The sequence below is a fragment of the Condylura cristata genome, unplaced genomic scaffold (genome assembly GCF_000260355.1).
Source record: "Condylura cristata isolate star-nosed mole 26May11 unplaced genomic scaffold, ConCri1.0 scaffold00008, whole genome shotgun sequence".
NCBI classification, from domain to species: Eukaryota; Metazoa; Chordata; class Mammalia; order Eulipotyphla; family Talpidae; genus Condylura; species Condylura cristata.
In genome coordinates this window covers 58,710,934-58,728,279 of record NW_004567109.1, presented here as the reverse complement: position 1 = coordinate 58,728,279, position 17,346 = coordinate 58,710,934, and the positions used below count along the sequence as shown (strand labels likewise).

At 48.3% G+C, this 17,346-nt stretch overlaps 1 protein-coding gene across 1 annotated transcript in view; it reads left to right on the top strand.

Moving 5' to 3' along the window:
- STK10 (serine/threonine kinase 10) overlaps positions 1 to 17,346 on the top strand; it is a 111,695-nt gene that overhangs the window by 11,287 nt on the left and 83,062 nt on the right. Inside the window, exon 2 of the mRNA XM_004679219.2 lies at positions 9,865 to 10,029. Within this exon, the coding sequence (XP_004679276.1) occupies positions 9,865 to 10,029 (165 nt within the window). The remainder of the gene's footprint in view (positions 1 to 9,864; positions 10,030 to 17,346) is intronic.

Sequence of the window (17,346 nt, the reverse complement as noted above, 5' to 3'; positions counted from 1 at the left end):
AGAAACCAGAAAGTCTATTGTACAGAAGAGGAATTTGGGAACAGAAAGGGCGTGTCAGTCTGTTAGGGTCACACAGCTGGGAAATGTTAAAGCCGGGTACATCTCTCTGCCTGTGGAAACCTAGGAGGAGTCGCAGACGCTGATGGCAGTGCTCTCTGGCTTGCTGGGTCATCTTGCTTTTCTTCTTTGTCCTGTTGTGTTTGGAAGATTCTCTTAATTAGTCTGCATCATTTTTTAGGATAATGAAAAACAGCACAGAAAGTGCTGTTGATTGAAATCGTGGGGTAAATGTAGCTTTCCTGAGGTCTGGGATTTTTTGGAGAGAAGGATGGCGAAGCCCACACATCCCCCAAGATTGTGGGGAGCTTAAATGAGATCAAGCATTTAAGGTGCCTGTTGGTGCTGGGAGCAGGGGGCCTGTCAATGAGGTGTGTTTTCCTTCTTTCCCTCCTCTTTGCTGTTCACCCCAGGTGGCTCTGTGCATGACTCAGCACCCAGTCCTCTGACTAAGGGAACCTGAGTGCAGCTGTGCCCCAAGGCGCGGAGCCCACATCACCTTTCCACTTCGTTTATCAGTGATATGCAGGGTTGGGTTCCCCCTCACTTTTGAAGAGCTGAAATCTGAAGGCTCCCACACCCTTGGCCAAGTTGGACAAGTTGCCCGGGTTTTCAGCCAACCTGTGACGTGGTATCCTCGGGGCCAACCCTGTTTGGGTTTTAGTTTTTGATTTGCCAGCCCAGAAGGATTTGGAGGCTCGGCATCTCCCTGCTGTGCCAGGCTGGCTGGCCAGGCTTTTCCTCCCCAGAGGGAGCATATTAAATGCCTGTCTTTGGAAACCGTGGCACTCCTCTGCTTTTGTGCTACATAATCTTAGCCATACTTAAGTGTCACTTGTCCTGAAACTCAGTCTTGTTTGTTGCTGAACTGAAACTTGGCCTAGTGATCATTGATCAGGAAGTGGTTTCTCCCCACTTGGCAGCTCATTAACTGTGTGTGTGCTGGACAAAGAGGCCATCTTCCAAAACTGAGTGTAGCAGAGTTCAGGTAACGAGGTAGGGAGTTCTTGTCACTTTTTCTTCTATGTGAAGGATCTAATTTCTCTCTGCAAGGGGGCACAGATAGTAGCTCATTCCATTCATGTATCCATCCTACCAGCCACCCTCCCATCCGTTCCTTGAGCCATCCACACTTCCCTCCGTTCACATACCTACCGTTCCACTATCTTTCCTTCAAACCTTCCCTCCGTCCTTTCCTCCAGCCATCATCCTTCAGCCTTCTTCCATTCATCCCTCATCCATCCATCTATCCACCTGTCTAGTCACTCATCCAGCCACCCATCTTCTTGAAATACTTACCGAATTTATACTACAGCCTGATGAAATAAAAATCTAGTGATGAATCATTGATTTAAGTTTTTGAAAATTGTCCCAAGCAAGGACTTTAATAACCAGTAGTCAACTGACTAGCCGACATGGAGGCTTAGGCATGTCTCATGTGTCACTGGAATTGTCACATCTGTCAGGAAACTCCAGTCTTGTTTCCTAAGTCCAGTTGCTTGCTTTCCTCAAGGGCACTTAAGCTAGTAAACAGTAGAGCTGGAATTTGTTTTTTAAAATAGTATCTTAAAGTTTATACTCTACTGAAGTAGAGTCAGACCTTGAACTTAGGTTCTGTACCTTTTCCATTCCACAAATCATTTGACGGAAACATGTCCATTTCAAAGTTTGCGACCATGGGGCTGCAGATAGAGGGAAGGAGGCAGGCTGGCGCTCGTAGAAACCAGGAACAAGGTTGGCTCATGTGCCTTTGAGGAAAAAAGAAAACTCAATAATTGTCCACACCCTTAAGGTACCTTAACGTATCCTTCATCCCTTCATCCCTCTCTCACATCAGCCTCAGTCTCCCATTCACCTCATAGTCACTCTCAGCATCTCATTCTACTCACTCATCCACCCATCCATTCCACCATATGAATGAACCCTCCTATATAGCCATCCTTCTACATACCCTCCCATCTAGCCAGCGAGCCTGCCACCCGCCTGCCTATCAACTCACCCATCTTCCCATTCACCCAAGTTCCCATGTTCCCATGTCTACCTCCTGGCTATTCTGTGTCTGGCTCTGGGGTAGACTAAAATTAAACATGGCTTAACCTTTCAGAGCTCACAGCCAAGTCAGAAAGAGAATCCATGAACACAAATGACCGTGATGGTGGTGAATGCACTAAGAAGGTGGGAAGTAATTCTAGTGGGGGAAGGGGACCCCCAGGAACATTTCATAAACTAGGCTATAGTTTAGGTTGTGTGAAGTGATAAGTAAGGGTATGGGAAAGGCACTGCAGGTCAGAAAAAGGAATAAAGACAGGCATGGCGGTAGCGAGCAGAGAGCCCTGCCTGAAGCATGGCAGTAAGTAGAGGTGGATGATGGGTCCTGGAGAAATAACGAGTGGAACACCGAGGTCTCAAGTGCCTGACTGGGGAGCTTGGGCTTTGCCAAGCCTGCTGCAGGTGGCCATTGAGGATTCACTGTAAGATGGGAAGGAGGAATTGCACACATACCATCTGGTGGCCTGCAGACCCCGGAGATGTTAGCTCTGCTGGGCTACTGAGGGGAAAGAGCAGAGAGTCAGACCTGAGTGGCAGTGCTGACAGCTGCTTCCTAGTGTGCGGCCTAACACAACGCATTTTCTCTTCTTGTGCCTTCCTTTTCTCTTCAGTAGGAGGAGATAGCAGTACTTCTGCCTGCCAGGACCTGTGCTAGGTAAAGGTGGGTGTCCCTTATCCTCAATGGGCCAGAATTAGCCTTGATAGACCAGAGGCTCTTGAAGGCTGGGCTGTGGAGCGCACAGCTCTGCTTGGAGACTGACCTGTGCCTGCCAGCCAGGGCCATCAGAAGCCTGAACCCCAGGCCACAGGCTGCGCCTCCTGGCTGTGTCTGCTGCTGTTCTTGGGCCACCTTGCTTGCATTACGTTGGGCCCTTTCCTGCCCAGAGCAGTTCTTCTGTCACCCCAGGGACACCCAGCTGCGCACTGTGGGACACGGACCAGCTCCTTTTTAGCTGTGGTCCGAGCTGCAATCTGCCAGTCACGGCTGTGCACTTGGCTCTGATCCGCAGGCCCGGGCAGGTCATCTGACAGCTCTGCTCCCCTCACCTTTGCTGCTTGGCAGGTTGCTGGGAGACCAGCCTCACTAGCAAATATTCACTGCCTGAGCTTCCCCTACCGACTCTGCCCTCAAACACCATTTTTCTTCCTAGAGAAGGAAGCCCATGTTTCTGAGGCTGGGTCTGGGGTGTAGAGGTGAGCTTTAGATGGATTCTCACTTCTGTGAAGACGCAGGCGCAAAGCCTGCTGCAGAGACGGGCCTGTGCTCTGTGTTGTTCAGTGTGGAAGTCATGAGCCACAGGTGGTTACTAAACCCTGGAAATGTGGTTCAGGCTACTGGGAACTGCAGTTTTTTGTTTCGTTTAATTTCAGGTCACTTAAGGTCACTGTGTCAGACAACATAGCTCAAATGATTTCCTGAGAGGCCAGAGCTGATGTCCCTAGAAACATCGAAGAGAGGGCCAGGATGAAGGGGTCATCTTCTGTGTACCAACCTGAGTCTGTTCTTGCTGGGGCCCTGTGGAGAACTGCCAGGCGTCCCTGGGTGAACAGCATTCCCTCGGCTGTATTTTCGCTGGTCATTTCCACAGGCTCACATAGGTGCCTGCGTTTTGGCTTAGCAACAGCTTTATTATCCTGCTTTGTTAACTTTTTATAGCTTAGTTGTTTTTCACATTGCTGATTTATCTCCCTATTTATCATTTAAAGGTTTGCTAAAGAACCTGTTAAGCCAATTGAACCATTGTCCTGCTGTTGACATTTTGGTTATTGCTACTTTTTGGTCTTCCTGATGGACTAATGTGAACAGAACCTAATATGTTCTTTTGTTCCCTTTTTTGAATTATTTTTTGGACTCTTCAGGAAAGAGAGGTCATATCCTGAAGCAGGGTTTCCAGGCTCCTAAAGCCCATTGCCACTTTTTGCCTTTCTGAAATTGAATCTGTTTATATTCTTGTCAGTAACGAGTGTACTCATTTTGTTACCAACATTGAACACACCAGTGCTTGTTTTTAAAAAGTATAAAATGATCCTCTCTACTTCTTTGGAGGAAGATTATGTGGGTACAAAAATCCCAGTTTCTGTTTGCCCCTGCCCATGGCCTGTCCCTGGTCTCTTGAGGGACTTCAGTGAAGGTCATTTTGTCAGTCATGGTGGGCGTGGCAGTGAAGGGGGGCCTGTTACATGTGTGGAGCACCTCTGTAGATAGTTCCCCTGCTAGAACACCTCCAGAGGTGGGGAACTTACTTTTCCGCAAAGGACGGAAGTCCAGAAGGGAGCGTATTGGCTCACATGACTGAAAGTCTCCAGGAACAGCTGGCTCAGGTGCTTGCAGACTGTCAACATCTGGCCGCCTCCGTGTGTGGTCTCTCCAGTACTGGTCTTGGCCTCCTCTCCAGGCAGCCTCTCTGAAGGAGTGACAGTGCCCGCCAGCTTTCTGTTCTATTAGTTTTCCGAACCCAGAGGGAAAAAGACACTTTTCTCCTAATAGCTTGAGCACACCCTCCCCCACCAAAACAAACAAACAAAAAACAAACAAAGCAGACACCCATCCAGGTACAACCCTGTTGACACATGTCCATGTGTGACGGAGACTTCAGAACTGAGTGGCTGACCTGAGCTGTGCATCAGGACTTGGGGGGTTGGGGGCGGGGCTGCTCATCCACTCATGAAGTTTTCTTTGTTCTCAGAATGAGCGTAAACAAAGGAGAGTGGACCTGCAGGGGTGTTGCCTCTTCAGGATTCATTCCACGCAGCTCCACTGTTTCTCAGGCCTGAAATAAGCCGTGTGTGTGGCAGGGACAGGACCCCAGCCCTCTGGCCTTAGTGTTCTCATCAGTTCCTCTTGATGAGAGGTGGGTGGTATTTACAGGGACTTACGGGTACCAAGCCTACAGGTGAGGTGGCTGTCGCAGACTGGACTCCAGTCACGGCTTCTATCTTTGTGGACTCGGCAGAGTGGGGACTGGACAGACCAAGGTCCTTTCTGGCCCTGTAATCTGTGATACCAGCACTTTCTCTGGAGGAGGAGGGAAGACACAGGCTCAGCCTGCAGCCAGGAGGGACGGGGAGAACCTGGTCTCTCTTGCTGGCTATCATTGTGCCCTTGACTTTCAGGAAGCTCCCAGCCCCTGCCTGGGCTGGCTGGGCCCCTGGGTGGGGTCATCAGGACTTAAGGCTGAGTGTTGTCCCCACCTCCTCTGGGCTGGGTCCCGGTGCTGCACAGGGGGAGGATTGTTCCCACAGAGGTGCCTGGGCCAGAAAACACAAATGGCCACTGTGTGTTTGCTCTGAAGGGTGTGGGCTGAGGCGTTAGTCACTGCTGGCCAGTGGTAGAGGGCTGGGCCGGGGCTCCCTCCGTTCTTCCCTGGACCCCAGCCTTGCCTCTCCGGGTGGGAGAGACAGACGTCAGAAGCCATAGACAGCCACTTGTTCTTTGTGTAACTTCCTGCCTGTCACTCCTACGGGTGCTCCATGTATCTTACTGCCCTTAGCTTTCCAAGACCCACTCTTCCCTAAATGCCCTCATGTTAGATTTGGAAAGAGCTTAGGCATCATTTCCCCCATCCTCCGACTGTATAGAGGGGTAAACCGAAGCCCAAACAGGATCTTTACAGAATTTATAGGCACCTCTGGCAAAAAGCAGTCAGAATCATAACCACGTAGGTCTGAAACTCATTATTTACCTGCTGTGTGACTTTGGACAAGTGACTTTCCCTCTCTGAACACTGGTTTTTTCTTTTTTACAAATGATGATCCCTGTTGTAAAAGTTAATTGAGTGGACCTAACAGTGCCCTCTTGTGCCCTCTTAGGCTCTATTGCCAGAAGGCTAGTTCATTCTGAGGCTTCCTTTAGGCCATGAGGCTGGCTTGGCCATTCCAAACTTGGTGCCATAGTGCTGGAGGCTGGCAGTGAAGGAGGACTCTGGGCATTCTCGGCAGTTGCTCTGAGGGAGCCTTTTATTGGCTGATTTGACCCCATGCCAGTCTCGGAGTCAGTCACTATGGCTGGAGGGACTGTAGTGTCCGGCGGGCTGAAATAAATCACTCACCCACCCACGTCCATGGCAGTGGAATCAGCTCCATTGGAACTTAGGGACTGGGAAGACCCATTGGCTTCTTTGAAGAAAAGTCAGGGAAGGGTCAGTTATGTCATGAGAGGGTAATGCTTCTACCCACAAATTCTCCCTCTAGGCAAAAGCTTTTGTTCACTGGAAAAAATGGCTCACACATAATAATATGGGCAGAGCCTGTAATGATTGGATGAGCACTGTACAGGGACTCTCTTGTTTCCTGGCAGCCTAGTGAAAAGACCCCTGGTTCTCGGGAGCCCACCACAGCTCACAGTCCTGTGGCTCCTCGGTCGGCTTGTCTGGGAGGTGGGCATGATGGCATCTTGTGGGCAGGTGAATCCTGGTGTATGTAGTACTCTGCATTTGCCACGAGTGCTATTGCGGAGGTGCTCGGTTACCTGGAGATGGAGCAGGGAAAGCTGGACACTCTGAGTGGGATTTGAAGCTTAGGCTCCTGAGCCGGGCAGGCTCGTGTTGTCATCTGGCCTTCAGCCCCTGCTCACTGTGTGACCGGAGAGGTCGCCATGCCTGTGCATTGCGAATGCTCTGATTTGTCTCCAAGGACTAGACTGAGGATGGAGGGAGAAATCCCATTTCAGGCCAGTCCTGGCACACAGTGAGCGCTGAGGCGCCTAGCTGTTTTTATCATCAGCCATTATTAGGTCCTCATTGCCTGAGGGACTGGTTGCTGCCTTGACCAGGCTTCTAAAGAATTTAATTCCAGTCAAGTAGCTGTGATTGCTTCCCTTTCTGTGGCAAGCTCTGGACTCAGACATCCGAGTGCTCTTCTGGCAGTGTGTTCTGATGCCCTGCTCCTGGTCAGCTCTATCCTTCAGGGTGGCCAGCAAGGGAGGTCTTGCCCCCTGGAATGTGGTCCCTGACTACACATCCCCCACCTCCAGGAGACTCTGGAACAGAGGCCATACAGCTACCCTCTCCAGCTCTTGGGAAGGAAAGGTCAGCGCCCTGTGCTGCTCCGGCTGGTGCTATTAAGTGGCCCCACAGCCACCCGGCCCAGCTCTAAGTTGTGCACAAGCTTTCAAAACTGAGTTTAGGGCAGAGAACCCCACACAGACAGGGCATAGTGGGCGGGGTGCCTTCTGGACAAGGATTGACCCTTAAGAATGGTCCGCATGGAATTTCCATTCCCTGGACTGATCTCCTCACTGGATGCACAAGGTCTCAGTCAGGCACAGTGATGGGCAAGAATGAGGCAGCCATGGGCATAGCCCCAGGGCAGGGTGGCCCACGGGACCTGAGCAGAACCTCCAGCTCTGTCACCTGCTCCGGGTGGGGCGCTGCCTCACTCAGTGTGCGTGAGATAATACTGTATCACTTCCTGGGCTGGCTGAGATGAGGAGGTAGCAGGCGCTGAACCATCACAGATGTCTGGTGCAGAGCTCACCATTGTTGTATGCGGCCCTGGGGACTCGACTCAATTAATAGAAACATTTATCTGAACTGGGGATAAATTTACAAATGAATGTAAAAATTGCCTATTGGCATCCCTCCCAGAAGGTTCCCTGATGAAGTTCAGGGCCCCTTTTCATTCACCCCTCCCACTCATGAGCAGGCTACCACAGGCCACAGAGGGTGGTTCTCTCCAGAGGACCTGACCCTCCTTGAGGCCAGGTGAATGTTGCTGTGTCTCCATGTGGAGGGTGCCCTGTGAGACTGGCAGGACACCAACCAGGTCTGTTGGTAGCTGTTCCTAGAGGCTTCTGAGCCCTGGAGCTGACAGGGAGACCTGGCATATGAGCACTAATGCCCAGGATGTTGGAAGTAAGAGGATTCAGATTCAAATTCGGATGCCACTGCCCTGGTTCTTAGCCTGGACTTGCCTGTCTGTAGAAGGGGAGACACGGGTACTAGTTAGGTGGTGATCACAGGTGACATGAATGTGAGTGCCTGTGACCTCCTGGGGCAGTAGGTACACAGGAGTAACTTGGCTGTTGTGTTTCCAGTGGATCAGGCTGCAGGGTCGGCCTTTGATGTCAGAGTAAGGCCTTCTCACTGAGGCATCAGGCACTAAGAATGAGACGAGCCCTCGGGCTTACGGGGTGCAGCCCGGCCTGTTTGCCTTGTGTTTCCCCATAGGTCCCACTCAGAGCCTCCAATGAGGGACCCACTTCTGGGGCCATGTTGCACTCTTAAATGCTGGGACCACAGAAGCACCCCAAAGCTTATCGACCACCACAAGGAACTGTGGGTTCTGCTCACATTGGACACTAACTTATCCTGGGTGCAATTGTTTGCACCATTTATATAGTATTTCTCTCTCATTTTTTGTGGGGAAATATACATAATATTGATCATTTTAGCCATTTACTTAATGAGGGACATTAAGTTCTCAGTGTTGTGTGACCTTTACCACTGTCTATACTTAGAATTCTTCATCCCCAACATAAACGCTGTCCCCATCAAATGCTAGCTCTCATTTTCCTGTTGGTAACCAGTTCCTGGGACCCTCTGGCTTGTGCAGTCCAGGTATCAGACATAAGGAGGACCTTCATTTTTGTTCTTGACTTATTTCACTTTGTGTAATGTTTTCAAGGTCATTGTCCATTGTAGCACACTTCAGAATTTTTTTTTTTAAGATTTATTTATGCATACAGAACTGGGGTACAGGACAGAGGTGCGGGGTGGTGAGAGGATTCACCAGAGACAGAGAGGGGAGCAGAACGGGCAGATGGATGAGATATACTGCTGAGGGGAGCAGCGGGCGGGTCAGGCGAGGTCTGCTGGCCATGTGGGTCACCTCTGGGGTGGGGATGGAACTTGCACTGAAGTGGCTGCAGCCAGCTTGCAGTGCTGTGTCCTAACCCATTGCGCCACCAGGGAGGGCCCAGAATATTTCTTTATGGGTCAGTAATCACTCCATTGTATATACCACATTTCCTTTACCCATTCTACACTTTTGGCACCATTTTCTTTCCCGTCAGTTCACAAAGGTTGCAATTTTTCCATATCCTTGCCAACATTTATTTTCCATTATTTAAAAAAATTATGACTATCCTAGTAGGTATGAAACTCACGCTATCATAAAATAAACAGTTGCTATACCTTGGGAAATGCATTTTGGAAGCAACGTCACTGTAATTAGTGGGCATCCTTTAAACCCCTTGTTACTTTGAAAGCTGCAAATAAATGCTTGGAACTTAGCTATTCACATTTTCACCCACTGAAGGGAGCACGGAAGTTGAATCTCCCCATTTTAGGGGTGCTCCCCACTCTTCTGTCAGGCAGTATTTTTCCAGAGTTTTCTGTGTATCTACAGACATACACAACTGTTTATGAAACGCAATTGTCCATTTCTTATTTAAAAAGTACTGTGCCACTTTTATTACCCAGTGACTGGGATTTCTGGCTGAATGACTCAACGATCTTTCTGTGTAGCTATGTATATGCTATTCTCGTATACTTATCTACCTCATACTTTGGGTGTGTTGTACTTTAAAAATTTGATTGCTAGCCTGGACCACTGTTGTGCGTGCACCTCAGTGCGTGTGCTTGAGGCAGCACGCCACCCTTGCCACTGTCCAGCATGGCAGCTCTCCAGCTTCAGCCCCTTCACCCCCCTCTGGACATCCGGCCTCTGTTTCCACTCACACATACTGAGTTGGCTTCCAGGAGTGCGTTTCCTGCCCAGTGTGCCTTGCTGACCTTCATGTTGCCCTTTGCTTTGTAGGCCAAGAATAAGGAGACGGGTGCCCTGGCCGCCGCCAAAGTCATCGAGACCAAGAGTGAGGAGGAGCTGGAGGACTACATCGTGGAGATCGAGATCCTGGCCACCTGCGACCACCCCTACATCGTGAAGCTGCTGGGAGCCTACTACTTTGATGCGAAGCTGTGGGTAAGCGTGCTGCCCACACCTCTGCCCGGCCCGTGGTCTAGTCCGGAGGCCCTCAGCTCTATCTCAGTGTGGAGAAAGGGTCACCGCCTGGCCGTCATCTTTGATGGCTAGAATTGGGTGAAGGGAGGTATAGGGGGAACCTCTGCATCCCCTGCTCCCCCAAGAGCCCCTTCTTTGGCGGTGGGGGTGGGGACAGTCGTTTGGAACAGGAAGGAACTGTAGCCTCTACTGCCTGACCCCCCCTGGATCCTGTTCTGTTATTATAGATAGGCAAGTTGGTGATGTCGCTGTGCCTTGGATTCTTCACCTGTAAAATGGGGAATGGTGATAGGTAACTCATGGAATAGTTAGGGGGACTAAGGGAGGTCATTCACGAGAGGCACTTAAAACACACGGAAGAGTGGGATGTGTGCTGGGGAACTTATTATTCGTGCAGCAGCCTTGTTACTATATGGTGGCAGGCCCCTACCCAGCCCCTCTCTATCCGCAGCCTCATACTTTGATATGCATGGGGTGTGTGCAGCTCCAAATTCCCATTCTGAATACGGTGTCAACCCACAAAATGTTTAGAGGATTATTGTGTCCCCCATCAACGTCTCCTAATATTCATTCCTCTCAGTTTAGGAAATCCAAAAGTAACTACGCTACAAATCCCTCTAGCCATTATTCCAGCCGATGTTTTATATGTAAGACGTTGTTTCTGTGTCTCACGTAAACTCTAGTTGTAATTTGAAGACTGTCAGAATCGCCTGTCCAGCCTGTTAAAGGGTTTAGGAGTCATCACTTTACTGTCCCAGCCGAGGTCGGTACCCGTTGTTGATAACTGTCTGGTGGTCAGGAGGCACGTTTGAAGCGTTTTTTTTTTTCATTTACATTCTATCATGATTGTTAGGGGTGGAGTGTTAACTGTGTTTTCGTTATCTTTTGGGAGATTAGTTTGGAGTAAAACTGTAATGCGTTACAATTTTTCCCACTTAAAATAATAGGAAATTGACTCTGGCTTGGCTTTTTGGGCAGCATGCCTGATTTCTAGGCACAGAATTACTGATGCTTATTGAGGAAATCTGTTTCACTTGACAACAGGATCTGGCTGTTTGATAAAACGAGAGGAGAGATTAGAAACCACTGTTGAAGATTATTCCTCGTTTCACAGAATTGAAAGCTGCCAGAATCTGGGGGTGGAGCTGAGAACCCATGGCCCTGCGCCCTTGCCCAGAGGTCTGCCTGCTCAAACTGATGGCCTCCAGGCAGGGGCCCCTCTCCCTGGCACCTAAGCTTCTCCTTGGGCTTCTGGATATCATGGAGGGGGGATTTCGTGGTCTTAGCCTCCTTGGGGGTGTACACTGTAGAAACACCAGTGATCCTGTTCCCAGAGGGGGGCAGGCACAGACAGGAAAGGGCCCTTCAGCGTAGTCACACAGCTGAGGCCAATGAAGCTGAGCCTTTTCTCTGTCCTGAGCAGTTGCTGCTTTTGAAAGGTTTTCTCTTTTAAGAAATTAAACGAGCATTCAATTAGGTCATTAGACGAAATGAGAGTGTATAGAAAAACAAAAGCCAAAAACCCCCTAAAAGGTGCACACTCCTAATTTTGATAGCATAGATAACCACTCATCATGTCAGATGTGTTTTTTTCAGACCTTTTCTGTATGTATACAGACACAGAACTCGTAGCATACCTGTTACTTAACCTTTCACTCTCTCATATTTAAGATATGTTAAGAACATGTTTCCATGTCAAAAGGGAAACACCTGTGTCTATTTTTTATTAGTCTATAAAACTCCATCTTCAAACTAAGACAGTCTCTATTGTTGGACATTTAGGTTGTTTCCTTTTCCCCCCTGCCTGTTGTAAACAGCTCTGGAGTGGATGTCTTTGAATTTTTGTGTTCTCCAGTGAGAAGTCCTTAGGAGGGTTTTTAAGTGTTCATTACCAAACGGCCTCAGGACCACTTTGGATTATACAAAGGTGTTTTCCCAGCTGCCGGCTGGTTAACACCCACCCTCCTGTATTTATCTGTCTCCCAGAGTCCTCCAGCACGCAGCCTTTGTTGGACTGTTGATTATGTACCATTAAGAAAACTTTAATGTGTCTGTTTCCTTTATTGATTGTGGCTAGATGTCAAGTTCTTGACTTCCCCAGGTCCTGAGATAGCAGCTAACCTTTATCCAGAGCTTGGTAGGCCTTTGTGCTGAGGTTTCCTTGACTCCTGTCCATGTGTCTTTTACTCTGTGAGTTTTGTTGCTGGAATCTCTATTTTATACCCATTAATGAGAAACAAAGATGCTACATGAGTCCTCCCCCAGGCCACACAGCTAGAAAGTGTCAGAGTTGAGAACCAGAGAGAGGACAATTTGTAACCCAACTAGACTGTCACAAGGTTGTTTAAATAGATACACTGGAATTTTCTGTCCCCAAATTGTCACTGTGGGCAGATACTTTCATTCCTCTGGTACTTTATTGAGGGGGAGCTGCTTCTGGGCCCAAACCATTTCTTCCCCTCCTGTTTGAGAACAGGCCCTACAGTTTGCCTTCGTTACATTGTAAACCCTTGAAGGGGTCACCTCCTGCTTTTCCAGGATTTGTTTGCAGACATTGCAGAATCAAAGCAGGTAGCACTGGATTAACCCCCAAAAAACCCCGAAACCCAAAAAGAAGCACACTCCAAATTTTGATTTAGATGCACACTCATAAATTTGGAATTAGTGGGGGAAAGAATGGGAAAGGTTGTTCAGGCAGTAAGGAAAGTGATAAGTGGTGTGAAGGTGAAAGGGCTGTAGATAATGGTGGGTTAAGATGGGGGGGCAGTTAGGATGGGGGAGCAGTTAGGATGAGGGGGCGGTTAGGATTGGGAGTGGCAGTCAGAGATAAAGGCAGTGGTGAGTGATAGGAGACCATGTGTGGAGGGCCTTGAAGGCCAAGGTGAAATCTACACTTGATCTTTTAGATCAAAGTACAGTCCTTGCAGCAGCAGCAATATCTGGGACCTCGTTAGAAATGCAAAATATCAGTCCAGACATGCTGAATCAGAACCTAGACAGGGTCCCAGCCATCTGTTTGGTAGGGCTTTCATAGTTTGAGAACTACTGTCTTAGCTAATGGGGACCCAGTGTAATTTTCCACAGGGGAGAGAGAGTCTGTTTTAGAAGTCAGGTTTGAGGAGCAAGAACAAAAGCATTGAGACCAGCATGGAATTGGTTGAATTTGACTAGGCTAGAAGCCCCAGGAGGTGATATGGGAAAATCAGGAAAGGTTTCATTTGAACTGGGAGGATGATTTGAACTGGATGCCCAGGAGGGCCCTCCCTGGTGGTGCAACAGGTTAAAGCTCCACAGTATAAAGCGCTCAGAAGCCACTGCAGCACGTGTTCATTCCCAGTCAGGGAGCTGACCCACATAATGTGGCAGACCTCTACTGACCCATCAACTGCTCCCCTCAGTTGTGTTTCAGTAAATCTGCCTGTTCTGCTCCCCATGCTGTCTCTGGTGAATCCTCTCACTCACCACACCTCTGGCCTGCACCCCAGTTCTGTAAGCATAAATAAATCTTAAAAAAAAACAAAAAACAAAAAACAAGTTGCCCAGGAGGTCAGTAGGGAGCTAAGTGCTCTGTTCCCTACTCAGTGAAGGAAGGGCAGTCTAAGCAGGACAGCATGTGAGAAATATGTTGCCTTGTTCTGAGGTGCAGAGTTGAAGGGTACACTGTCTTTCTGATTTTCTCTTTGATGGTTTTAGGACACATCTTGTGGCCAGGCCCAGCCGATCTCTGTGGTTCGTATCTAGTTTTTCTGTCTGTGTCTAGAGCAAAGTCATGGTGGACCCTCAGGTCAGCTCTCAGGTTTGGGTTCTGGGATGAGAAATTGGCCACTGCCTGTGTCCTGGGCTCCTTGCCCAGCCGTGGCAGCCAGGAACAGATATTCTCCCAGGACAGAGCAGAGGTCACTTCCAAACCACCCTCCATCACACTACTAAGATTAGTTCATTTTCTTCTAGAATTTGTAATTTTAGCAAAATCCTCCTGTGATTGCTGGTAAGCATTTTGTGAGCTTTACTTGTGAGCTTTTGATATCAAATAGCAGAAGTAGGGGCGATCGCCCCTCATTAGGAACACAGTGTGAACACAAAGGTAGTTTAAAAATGTTCTAACAGCCACATCTAAAACACAAAAATAGGGCCTCACTGCTGGCCTACGGGTTAAGTCTTAGTATTATCACCAAGATACCCCACTGCTGTGGCCTTAGATCCCAGGTCAAGGAGCTGACCCACATGGTGCACTTGTGAGTCTCGCCTGCTGCACTGCATTTCAGTCTGCCTGCCTGCCTGTCTGCTCCCCACTCCGTGTCTGGTGAATCCTCTCAACCCCCATACCTCTGGCCTACACCCCAGTTCTTCTATGCAAAAGTAAATAAACAGCCTTTAAGAAATGAATGATGAAATGAATTTAATATATTTAAGGCCATACATATAAGAGATCATCCTAATGTAATCTATTTAATCAATATTAAAATTATTAGTGAGCTAGTTTGTTTTTCCTTTCATTCTGAGACTTCAAAATCAGAATGTCTTTTACATTTACATCTCAATTTAGGGGCTAAATTTTCAGCATAAATCCTTGCCCTCTATTTTGATGTCATAGATTTTATAGTTGGATAAGTTGATTTCTATGTGTAAGTTCCAACATATTTGATTGTTTCCCCATAAGAGTTGATGATCAGTTTTTCAATATAAAATAAAATTATACTTAAGTTCTATACTAGTCACAGTTTAATAGGACAGATACAGATGGACATAAACCCAGGCCCTCCACAATGAAAAGGCAAGCAGGAAACCTGACCAGACCTCATAAATTTCTTCTGGTGACAGTTCCTTCTCCCCCCAACACTCCTACTCCCTAACCCCTCCTTGAGTGGGGTTTTGGCCTCTGGGAAATTATTGTAAGGATTGGGTCTCTTTTTTCGCATCGTCTCGGAGTCAGAGCTGCATCCTGGATATGTTTAACAACTCTCTGGGGAGAGGGGGCCTGGTTTATAGGATCTACTGATTTTTGTGGATCTACTGATTTCTGTGGTATAAATATTCTGCCACTATCAGTTTCCAGCTACCAACTTGTCATGCACAGAGTTGGGCAGAGATGGACATCAGCTCCGTGGTAAATTATTCCTGCTACACAGATGTAGGGATGTAAAGATTTCAAGAGTCCAGCTGACAGCAGGCTTGCTAAAATGAGGGAAGTGATGTGTTTTGAATATTTATTTTCTTTTTAATAATTTAAAATTCTAAGGTTTAACTTAATTTTTAATCATGGTTGTTTCTATGGCTTATGTGGTTTAACCACCAGCTTAACATAAGCCAGTTGCTCCCTGGGAGCCAGACCAGAGGAGCATCCGCTAAACCACACTGTGTAGCAACTGGCTGTCACACGGCCAGTTACTCATTGGAAAGATGATCCAGATCACAATCTCAGATTTACCAAGAATTACACAGCAACTGAGTCTCTTAGGCCAGACGTACAGGGGTTCTCAAGGCTGCGAATGAGAGCCCGTATACTTGTCACACTGCCCTGTGAAAAGCCTTTCCCAGCTCTCCGTTGCTCTCAGAGAATATTCCCGGCCCATGACCTGGTCCACGGGCTAGTAGAGTCTACCATTTGACCTCTCCTTTCCAGCTGTTCTGAGCTACTTCTAGGTGACAGCTCTAGGCCATTGCTCATCTGGTGCTGTTACAGGACACCAAATCTGTTTCAGGACAGGAATAGATGCACCCCTGAAGCCCCAAATCCGCCTGCTGTAAGTGGGTTCTGCCATCTGCCACGTCAAGACAAAACATAAAACTTTAATGAAAAGGGGCTTTAATAATACAGTGAATATACAATACGGAGCACAAAGAATATAAGTTCTAAATCAAACAGCTTAAGTTACCCATCCCCTCGTGGGCAAAAGTCAACCCAAAAGGGGTTGGCCCAAAGCAAGGGCCTGAAAGCCCGCCACAAGACTAAAGCTCCTTCTGGCCAGGAACCATGGAAAAGGGTCAGAAATGGCCAGACAAATCTGGGAGGAAAAGAGCAAAATCAAAATCAGTATAAACACTGCCAGAGTCCCCTCGCTACAGGTCTCTCACCCACATCTGCCTTAACCAGTCCAGCGTCAGGAAACAAGCCCGGTTTCTTCATCACATGCTTGCTGCTCCTTGTGGCTTCCTCAGGTCTCCTTCCGGCTCTCCATCCTGCTTCCTTCCTTTCTTCTCTTCTCATTCCTTCTCTTTTCTCCTTTTTCTCTGCTCAGCTCCACTCTCCTGGTTGGGGCAGGGAACCTGGAACTTGCCCTTTTTCTAGGGACCATCCTGTTACAGTGCCTCCTTCCATGCGTGCCCTCCTCATTATCTGCAGAGTTGGCAAGAGATCCTCTCAGCCTTCAGGCCTGTTAGGTTCTTCCCTGCCTCCTGTAGATGGAGTTTCTCCTTTCCTCCTTTGCGGTTCCTTCTGCTCCACTTGCTTTTTCCCTCCTACTGGTTAACATTTTGTACAGCTATCAGTCTTAGCTTCTACTTCCTCTTGTAGATCATAGATCAGACCTTCCCTGCCTTCCTTTGCCCAGGGCTGTTCCTCAGTAGGAGCTGGTGTGGATGTTTGGGGCTGCAGAAGTTGTTTGGGGCCAGCTCTGCCTGGGGACATTGATGGACTAGGGGAGTGGGGAGACTTGAATCACAGAACCTGCCCTGAGGGTGTGACAGCCTTGCTATTGACCAAAGCTGTTGTCCAGATACTGACTGATAGCTTGTGGGGAGAAAGGAGGCTTCTTCACCCCTCTAAAGCCTTTCCTTTGTGCTGAATTTGGGAGGAAAGTGAAGGAGCCTCCCAGAGCCCTTTTTTTTGTGGCCTCTGAAGATTTTGAATATCTCACTGGTTGTCTTCAGCATTTTGGTACAAGATAGCAAACCCTGACATCTTGATCAGTCGTCTTTCACCCCAAGACATCTGACTCAACTCTGGGCTGGGTAATCTGAAGGGAGAGGGGAGTAGGGGAGTGAAGCTTGTAGCCCTGTCAGACAAGGGCATCCTTCATTTATTCCTTTAAACAAGTTCCTGTTGGGATCCTTCATTGTGCCAAACCCTGTCCTAGGCCCTGGTGCTAGGACATGGCAACATGGCCAGTGGTCGGCTTCACTGGACTCCATCTCCAGTGCAGGAAACTTGGAGATCCTAGTTAGTCCAAGTCTATGACTCCAACATAAGATGATGACAAGAAAACCTACCCATTATGCGAATTAAGTGAGGCGTGCAGATCATTCTGAGCACAGAGTAGGTACGAGTCACTGCCATCA